General features: G+C 44.9%; 1 protein-coding gene across 4 annotated transcripts; it reads right to left on the reverse strand.

Annotated features, from left to right (window-relative positions):
- Window positions 1-2,596: 2,596 nt before the first annotated feature.
- LOC120998030 (60S ribosomal protein L35a) lies at window positions 2,597-10,201 on the reverse strand. Of its 4 annotated transcripts, none has more exons than XM_040428460.1 (5): window positions 10,117-10,201; window positions 8,243-8,282; window positions 8,006-8,158; window positions 7,481-7,625; window positions 2,597-2,658 (listed from the first exon to the last, which is right to left on the reverse strand). In XM_040428460.1, exons 2-5 carry the CDS (start codon window positions 8,251-8,253, stop codon window positions 2,635-2,637), a joined length of 333 nt encoding a protein of 110 aa, XP_040284394.1. In that variant the 5' UTR covers window positions 8,254-8,282; window positions 10,117-10,201; the 3' UTR covers window positions 2,597-2,634. The 4 variants fall into 4 exon arrangements, with proteins under 4 accessions (XP_040284394.1, XP_040284395.1, XP_040284398.1 ...); XM_040428461.1 differs by having other exon boundaries at window positions 8,243-8,277; window positions 10,117-10,185; XM_040428464.1 differs by lacking the exon at window positions 10,117-10,201 and adding an exon at window positions 10,021-10,109.
- Between the last annotated feature and the right edge of the window lie 21 nt (window positions 10,202-10,222).

Raw genomic sequence — 10,222 nt, forward strand, 5'->3', positions numbered from 1 at the left:
TGTGGGGGCACAATTAAAATCTGCTTTGGGGCCATGGCATTTCTAGTTACACCCCTGGCAAAGCACTGAGCCACAAAATTAGGCCAGCACTTGTAGAGAGCAGTCATTTCATTTATTTATGGCCTTCTAGTTGGAACAGATAAGGCTACTTTCACACTTGTGTTTACACTTTCCAGTATTGTGATCCATCATAGGGTCTCAATACCAGAGAAAAACGCTTCCGCTTTGTCCCCATTGTCAATGGAGACAAAATGCAACTAAATAGAATGCTCCAAAATGCATTCCATTCGGTTGCGTTTCCATACCGGAGAGCAAAACATGGTTTTCTTTCAGTCATGGGATGCAGAGCAAAACAAATACGGCATGACCCATAATGCAAGTCAATGGGGACGGATTTGTTTTCTGACAATAAAACTGATCCATCCCCCATTGACTTTCAATGGAGTTCATGACGGATCCGTCATGGCTATGTTACAGATAATACAACCGGATCCATTCATAACTGATGCAGATGGTTTGATGCAGATGGTTGTATTATCAGTAACAGAAGCATTTCTGCTGATCCATGATAGATCAGGCAAAAACGAAGTGTGAAAGTAGCCTAAGGCTACTTTCACACTAGCGTTTTTTCTGGATCCGGCAGGGTTCAGCAAAAATGCTTCCGTTACTGATAATACAACCATCTGCATCAGTTATGTATGGATCCGGTTGTATTATCTTTAACATAGCCATGACAGATCAGTCATGAACTCCATTGAAAGTCAATGGGGGATGGATCAGTTTTCTATTGTGTCAGAGAAAACAAATCCGTCCCCATTGACTTGCATTGTGGGTCATGCCGTATCCGCATCCGCGGACAGAAAACAAATGCATTTTGGAGAGTTCCGTTATGTTTTGTCCCCATTGACAATGAATGGGGACAAAACGGAATATTAAGTCTTCTTTCAACCCAAAGAACCTTGAATCCAGCAACTGATCCACAGTTCCCATATGATGTGTAAGTATCTACTGGATCCAATGGGACACCTACGTTAAAGGGAACCTGTCACCATGAAAATACAGTACAATTTGCAGGCAGCAGGTTATAGAGCAAGAGAGGCTAAGCAGACTCTGTTTTATTGGAAAAGATTCAGTAAAACTTATTTTATTCATTTAAATTCCTGCTGATTCTGGGTTCTGAAGTCAGGAGTCGCTCCCATCAGTGATTGACAGCTCTCTCTATGCTCATAGAGGGCAATCAATATCAATCTGCTAGGCTTGTGCTCCATAACATGCTGGCTGCATGGTTCCCGTTAAGATTGAAGTTGATCTCATCTATGATTTTAACACTTACGATGCCTAGGACTGCGCTACAACACGAAGGTCAGTATTCAACCCTTTACATTTTGGACAACACAGATCAATTTCAGGGTCAGATCTCTAATACCTTGGGCTTGCAGTAACATAAGGCTGGGGCTACACAGCAATGTGTCGAGCAAAAACGAGTCTCAAAACAAAATTGCATTGTGGTCTGATGGCAAAGTCATGTGCGACTTTTTTGCACCTGTGCCATCACAACCTCACTGACCATCATGCTGCACCACATGATCCCATGTAGCGTCAGCCTGATGCAGGAGGAACATTTGAGACTCATTATCTCCAGTTACAGACACGATTTTCAGTGTATTACTCCACTTAAAATGGTTCTCTAGGTCTCCAGCCATTCACCCTAAATGTGACTTAAGACAGGTTGCCGCTACTTAGGGGGATAAAGGGAAGGGGCCTCAATACACAGTGTGTGCTTGCCTTCACGTTACATTACTTAGATTTGCTGTCAGGCTGCTTAGCATCACTCATACACGATCTCATAAAGCAGGAATTCTGCCCTACAATAGATCGTAATGATGTGATCCTGTGTGCGATATACCATCATGGCTGAGCAGCCTGACAGGAACAGAGTGAGATTCCACCCCTACTCCCAGCAGGCTGCTCAGCAATGACACCATACATGATTGTAAAATTACCACTACTGTAGAGTAGACTTACTGCTTTACAACAGATAGTAGTGGAGCAACTGTGCATCAGATATGCCGTTGGGCTAAGAAGCCTGACAGCAAAGCTCAGCAACGTAAGTAAAGGCAGGCACCAGCAGGGTAGCGAGGCCCTGTCTCCATCAGCTCTAAAAGCAGAGGCAACCGATCCTAGTCACATTCTTGGACAGGTTGCTGGAGTCCACTTTTAGACTGTGTTCATGTGTAAGGTTACTTTCACACCTGTGTTCGGAGCATCCTTTGCAATAGTAAGGGTGACGTCCACTGGCTTTTCCTTGGTAAAATAATATTTTGCCTTGTTTTCAGTGAAAACGTTTGACTTGTAGAATATTTATAGAATGCAGCACAGACAAAACTGAATACCTGTCCATGGATCGGCCTGGCATGTAGATTCCTGCAAATTGCCTGGCGACACTTGTACATGCTATTGTTTTAAATGCGGATCTCATACCCAGGCTGTACCGTGTAGGGGCGCACCCTAAGGTGCTAATCCAGTAGGGTTTTTATTACTACAGCAAGTACTCCTGTACACATCATACATTACAGAGGACAAAAGCCACCAACAAAAAAAGATCCTGAATTTTCTTTTATTTGTACAGAATGTTTAGATCCTTGAAGGGTACATCATCTGCAAAGAACAGAGGAAAAAACATTAGAACTTGAAGTCACTACAAAATGTATTTACAGTTTAATAGTTGGTTCTGCTTCCATACAATTTACACGACTAGCTGTTAAAGATCTAAAGAGTCTTACAATTCTTCTCTATGAACATGTTAAATACATACACATTTTATTGGAGAATGTAAATCTAATGCCCTAGATTACATTTCCCTGCATTCCTAGAATTTAAATGATGTAAATCTGCAGGCACCATGTTATAGAGCAGGAGGAGCTGAGCAGATACAGTGGAAAACTTGAATCTTATACATTTAAAGAGCATCTGCCAGCACGCCTGCTGCTCTCCTCCACCAAGACTGGTATTCTCCTGCCTGTGCTGTAACTTCAGTCTCTGGAGACACAGCGCAGGCACGAGATGACAGGTCTCAACGCTTGCTCAGTCTGAATCTGTACTGCTTGGATTGCAGCAGACCAGAAGATACAGTGCAGGCAGGACAATACAGGTCCCAGCACCAAAAAGTACTATACTCACTTACATAGCCTGTTCTCATATCATGGGGCCAATTTTTTTTAAATAGCGTGATGGCATGTTTAAGGCGGACTACAGCATAGGTATTGATTTTAGGAAATAATGAGCTGACAGGTTCTCGAAGCTAAATTTGGCGTTTATGAGCCGTCAGGGAAATGGAGATAAGGGCTACAAGATCTAGCTATCAGAACAGCTCTGCTGGAAGAGAAGCAGCAGTCTGCACAGGCAATGCAACAAGCTGTACAAGACAAACTGTTGACATTTTTCTATTAAAGACCAAATAAAAAAATAAAAAGTGTACAATTACTAACAATAAAAACCCAAACAGGTGTCCAATGCCCATGGCAAGCAAGCCAGTTCTGATAAATCTCCCCTAGTGAAAAACAGCCAAGCCAGATATCTATCTTTGTATATTATTTTTACCAGGAGCATTGCCACCAAGTCTCCACACATAGCCAGTCTGCTTAAAGGAACTGTCCAGCTTTCTTTACTTTTAGTTTCAACCGCAGACTGCTGCACCTGTGGGTATAAGGTCAGTCACTGGCTGCAGTGGCACAAGTGACCCCATCCATCTGGAAGCTTAGAGACAGGAAGACCAGAAAAGAGCGGCGGGGAGCAGGCGACTGGGGTTCTTTCCACAGGTACAGCAGACTTGGGTTGAAATGTAACTTTCATGAACAGGGATGCTTTAGGTCTTCATGATCTGGGCAAAATATCACTTTTTGGAATGCTAATGATAAGGTTTTTGTTTCCCCGTCACGTGTTTTTGCAGGACAAATGAGGCTTTCTAAAGATTTTAAATTTGGGAGGATGTTAATTTTGAAGGTCTTATTCAGGGACAAGAGAAAAAAAATATATTTATTCAAGCTATGTTTTACTGTAATTCTATTGATATTTAAAATTTACCCCAAAAAATTAATCCTCTAATTCGCCGATGCATAGCGATGCCAAATATGTACATTACGTGTAACATCTGAAGCTATAGCACTAAAAATAAAAAGCCCATTTTAGCTTTACAAGGTCTTACTCTTCGCTTTAGACACAGCCTACAAGGCACGTGTACACCTCATTTAGATTCACTTTTTATTATGGGGTACAGGTTATAGCAGGGAACACAATGTCCGTCCATAAACTGATCATTGATTACAGCAATTACATTTAATGGTGACAGCCCATAGAGCTGTATACATATGCAGGCAGAGAAGACTCATCTCTGCATGCCTCCAGCCTTCTCTGTGCCATCAGTGTCATCACAGGGTGCACTAGCAACCACCCAAATGTGGAAGCAGTGCCTCTGCTATTTACAGGGGTACTCTAACAGGGAACTGATACTGGAATGGGCGGCTAGCATGTAAACTAAAGGGCTGCCAGCACAGGGACCATGCTATTAGCCCATTAACGTACATATATTGTTCAGGACTGACCACTATCTGTTGGGTGCAGTCAAAGCTGCTCCCTGAACCCTGCAATCCAGGAGGAAATAACTACCGCAAATATTAGGAAGATTTGCAAAATGTGAAGTTGTTGGAAGGGGGTTTAAAAGGGGAAAAAAAAAGAAAATTCCAGATAACCCCTTTATGACCAGCCTGTTTTAGGCCTTACGGACCAAGTGTTTTTCTTCTTTTCATCGTCGCATTCCAAGAGCTATAACAATTTTTTTTATTATTCTGTCTATATAGCTTTATGAGGGCTTGTTTTTTGCGGGACAAATTGTAGTTTTTAATGGCGCCATTTTGGGGTACACACAACTTTCTGATTAACATTTATTAACTCTTTCTGGGAGAAAGATGGGAAAACCAGCAATACTGCCACTGAGTTTTTAAGTTATAAATTTGATGGCGTTCATTTTTCAGTATAAACATGATATCTTTATTCTCCTGGTCACTACGATTTTTCCAGTTTTACTACTTTAGTGCAATAAACCTCCCTCCCCCCCTTTTTTTATTTAAAGAGGACCTTTCACTACTCTACAAACTAAAAACTAACTATATCAGTGGGCAGAGCGGCGCCCAGGGGTCCCCCTGCACTTACTAGTATGCCTGGGCGCTGCTCCGTTCGCCCGGTATAGGCTCCGGTGTCTGCGCTCCCTCTGACTGATTTTTTGTATGAGGCGTGTCCCTTGCTGCAGCGCTGGCCAATCGCAGCGCACAGCTCATAGCCTGGCTCTGATATAGTTCGTTTTTAGTTTGTAGGGTAGTGAAAGGTCCTCTTTAAATAAAAAAAATGGTTTTTGCATTGCAGCTTCCCAAGACCCATAACTTTTATTTTTCTTTCTATGGAGTTGTGTGAGGGTTTGATTTTTGCCAGACGACTTGTATGTCATTGGAATCATTTTGGAGTAAATAGCGCTTTTTGATCGCTTGTTATTAAGTTTTTTCAGTGGCAAATAGGAATAAATGAGCAATTCTGTCTTTTTTATGGCGTTCACCGTAGGGGATAATTTACATGATATTGATGTAGTCTGGGTCGTTTCAGACGCATCAATAACAAACATATGGGGGAGATTGATTTTTTTTTTGCAATTTCTTTAATTGAAAAGCGTATTTTCAATAAGAAAAAAAGGGCATTTGAATACATTTTATTTTTTGCTCTCCCCTTTAATAGTCCCACAAGGGAACTAACAGACAACATTCTGATTGATTTTAAAATGCAATGCATTATCCCCATAGTGCATTGCATTTTAATATCAGTGCTATTCTGACATTGACCAGCAGGCTGCGCCAAAGAGGCGCAGCCTTCTGGAAATTGCTAAAGGCTGGTCTGGGGCCTACACGAGACCCCAGCCAGCCTTCAAACACATCAGCACCCCGCGATCGCATTTGCATGGTGCCGATCGGAGACAGAGGGAGTCCGCTCCCACTGTCAGCACTTACGTTACAGTCACTCCTGCCAGTCCAGGCCGTTAGAGCAAGAGCCGCGGCAGGGCTTCGACTGGGCAGCTGTAAAAAAGCGGTGGCCCAGCCTAATGCCCCTTAGTGACTGCCATAAAAAGGCGCATGGGTGATCACTAAGGGGTTAAAGGAGTTAAGTCAAGGTGCAAAACACCTCCCAAACTAGAGTACGTGGTGTATAGTGTAAGTGGTGCCGAGGCCTGTTATGTAATGTTATCTTCATACTCCCTTGCATTCCAATGCCACGCTCCCACAAACCAGCAGTAAGTGCAGCTCGGAGTCCTTCTCATTACGTGTGCGAGCACAGGAGTCCTCTCAATGCATTTTACTGCCATTTGTCAGAGCACAGCATGGAATGAAAGAGTATGAAGATAAAGGTTACATAGGACTCTAGTTTAGGGGGTGTTTCAGAACTGACATTACTTTTAAGGGGTGGGGGGGGGGGGATGGGGGGGGGGGGTATGGCAGGACCTCCTTTAACAGAATGCTGTAAACTGCCAATCCGTTAACTGGAAATTCCACACAACACGGATTAAAGAGATTCTGTCACCTTGACGGCCGAGTGAAGTCTCGCGCAGACACAGTACCCAATGAGGGCTGCGCCAGTGCGATTTGCTGGAGACTGAGGGAAGAGCGAGCATCGGACGTCACTGGGCTCGGCGCATGCCCAGTGACGACGATGAAGCTCCTGCCCTCAGTCTCCAGCAAATCGCACTGGCGCAGCCCTCAGTGAGTACTGCGTCTGCGCGAGACTTCGCTCGGCCGTCAGGGAGGGGGAGGAGAGGGATGAGACGCTGTGGGCGGTTAGGGATTCTGGAGGAAGGCGTTTTGGGCACTGTAAGAGGGGCGTTACTGGGCACACAAAGGGGAACATAACACCCCTCTGGGCACCTTCAGGGTTAATTTGCATAATTATAAAAGTCGTTTTTCTGCAAAACTACTGGACGGATTACAATATAGAACAGCACAGCCGATTCAAGGTAAGCTGTGGAGCATGACTGGTTTAAAATCTGAATTTGTGTTATGAGAGGTGACAATCCCAAGTGGAAGAGTTGTCCAAAGCAACAAGTTAGGATGCAGACTCCACCTAATGGGCAAGGTCTCCATAAACCCTACATTGTGGTGCAGTTATGGCAGGCAGACCAGCGAATGTCTTAAATCCATCATTGATAAGCGATGGCAACTATAGAAGCCACGACAGAATCCCTGATGACATTTTATGATCTGAAGTCCACCAGCAGTTGAGGTCTTCTGAAGCGAGTCTACCATTTTATGTAAGGAAATGTTTACAGCTATAAATGACAAGATGCAAGACATCACTAGCTAGATGCCACAAAATATGTACTAAAATATGGATTCATAAAGCAGTAGAATAAAAATGCCTCAAACTGTCATTCATGACTTGTACTCACTACGCGGATTCTGTGTCCAATGGCCTTGGCGGGTAGGTTAGAGCGGAACTTGGCACGGACCATGCCACTATTGCCATGAGCTCTGGTCACCTTCCCCCAGATCACCCGAGTTTTGTTTGGTTTGCCTCCTGGTGTCACCGTGTTGCTAAAGAAAGCAGTCACAGGGAGAAAATTAAAAAAGGACCAGGCAAAGATGTATGAAATGACATTGCATTGGGCACGTTGAATATGACATTTATCTACATAGGCTTCTGTTCTCAGATGCAAACGGAGACAAGTCTACGGCAGCTCTGAGCGTAGATTTCACTCCCGCGCACAGCCAGCCGCACGATGCGCCTCGTCATAAATAAGGAGCATTGTTCGGCAGAGCGGGAGATTTCAAAGAAACGCTCAGTTTATGAGAGAGCCAGTTCTTGTTGGGTAAAAGGAACATCAGATGATGCATAGCATTCTACTACTGAAAACCCTTTTAACAAGTGAAGGTTTAGGGAGCGCAGTACACACCTGGGGAGGTGAAACACTTACTTCTTTGCTTTGTACACATAGGCACATCTCTTGCCCAAGTAGAACTCCGTCTCATCTCTGGCATAGACCCCTTCAATCTTCAGGAGGGCTGTGTGTTCCCTCTGGTTTCGGAGGCCTCTCTTGTAGCCAGCAAAGGTTGCTTTGCACCACAATCTGGAGAGAAAGACAAGAACGCACTTTAGGCCTCTGTGCAGAGAAGGAACCATTACAGTAATGCCCGAGAGGCCACAGACTTACCTGCCGGACATTTTCGGTTATTATCCAGATGCCACCTGGACTGCAAGGAACAACAATCAGGAGGTTAGAAGAGAACACGTTCAGGTAGATGTTCAGAGTTAATACATTTAAAACCTGAAGAACTTTTTTTTTTATGCGCTACAGTGTATTTAAAAATTACCATGTCCCTGTACCTTTAAATGTTTTTTGATATGTGAGGAGAGGGTCTAATGTGAAGACCACTGCCGATCACTAAAACGAGATGGAAAGTCCAGTACAGAGGAGAGACCGTACTCCACATACGTGCTTCTTTCTCCTCATTTTAGCAAATCACAAGATAAAACTGACCAGTCTTTGGCCATGTTCACATTTATGTTGGAGGCTCAGTCACAGATGGCATCAAAAATACTGGACAAAACAGCACGACACTGTTCTCGTCTAGTAAAACGATGGGCACCATAACAGATACCCGGTGGGCACCTTTCTGGCACAAAGGAGGGCTGTGAGGCGACAGATCAGTTCATTCCATTCTTCAGATTCTATGGCTGAAGTCCTGATGTGAACAAAGCCTTACATAACAGCCCAACGTCAGGAATTCAAGTATCACAACCTTCTAAATGAACAGGCCTGCAGCCGGATCAGCATCTCTTCAATCCCATTTTAATATCTGTGCTTGCTTTTGGTGATGAAAACGCTGGACTACACATCGCTGCAAACCATCAGGACGGGGAAAGCAGTTACGGAAGTCCATGCGTCAGACATACGGAAGGTTTTCACCGGTGGGAGTCAGAGCCGAGACCTCCACCGATCCCTGGAATAAGGAGGGAGAAGCACTCACAGCACGAATCGAGATGGACTTTCTAATGAGTCCATCCTGAGCGATTCGTGGGGTCTCAGTTACTCGGACCACCACCGATCAAAACCTCTGATGTCTCTAAGGGTCCATTCACATGTCCGTGGATCCGCAAAACATGGACATCGCCGGCACTTAATAGTAAATGCCTATTCTTGACAAGAATAGGACATGTTCTATATTTTTCGGGATTGGAATTGCGGACCCGGAAGTGCGGATCCGGGCAGCACATTGTGCTGCCCCATAGAAAAGAAAGGGGTCCGCAATTCCGTACATAGGAATGGACCCTAATAGAGACTCATCAGCTTTGTGACAGCTCAGAGACCATATAAAGTAGTCACAGCCTAGACTTCTTACAACTGTCAGCTGTGCAGTTTTTCATCCCCTAGATGTTAGGTGATTCCATTCAAAGGCAGCAAATCAAGATCTTGAAAGGGGTAAGAAATTAAACCTAAACATTTCAGCTATTTTTACATTAACAGTCAATGGTCGCAGGGGGTAAGCCACGACACCAGCGACAGCGCGGCCTGGAACATGGCATAACCGCTGTAGTAACCTAGGAAGTGTTCGGCTGCGTACCTATGCCTGATGGGTAGAGTAGTCTGCCCAGTGATCACTAGAGGAAACCATGCCTGATGAGTAGAGTAGTCTTCTAGTGATCACTAGAAGAAACCCTGATGCTCAGTACAGCCACACAAGCTCAGCCACCTTACTGCTAGAACTGCAGCCAGGCTCCAATGCCCAGCTGGAACCGCACATAAAACGCACTGATACCGCCTCCTGCAGAATGACCGACCAGGAGCTGCACAAGAGGACGGCGCCGCCACCGTGCACACACACACACACTGCATAGCCGCAGTGACAAGTCAGCTCTGCCCGCACAATCCAGCCGCTATCCCGGCCATCCCCCCGCACACAGCCCCGCTACACCCCTCATTCCACTAACCAGCTGCCGCCCAGCCCGTCTATGCCGGTATCCCGTGCATAACACGGGCACCCAACCCAAAACCCCGAGCTACAAGAGACATTCAGAGCTCCTCACCCGCACCGGAATCCAAGATGGAGGAAAAGGAAGGGAAGACGCGCTGCACGCTGGGACATAAGAAGCGTGCTCTACGTGAGGTGTCTTCACCACTGCCTGAGCGGAA

This window comes from Bufo bufo, chromosome 4, assembly GCF_905171765.1.
Source record: "Bufo bufo chromosome 4, aBufBuf1.1, whole genome shotgun sequence".
NCBI lineage: Eukaryota > Metazoa > Chordata > Amphibia > Anura > Bufonidae > Bufo > Bufo bufo.

What these genes read in the sequence shown, in the direction of transcription:
- LOC120998030 (XM_040428460.1), bottom strand. An exon ending in TATGTGTACAAAGCAAAGAA is followed by an intron (nt 7,626 to 8,005) that starts GTAAGTGTTTCA and finishes TGCTTTCTTTAG; the next exon opens with CAACACGGTGACACCAGGAG. An exon ending in TTGGACACAGAATCCGCGTA is followed by an intron (nt 2,659 to 7,480) that starts GTGAGTACAAGT and finishes TGTTCTTTGCAG; the next exon opens with ATGATGTACCCTTCAAGGAT.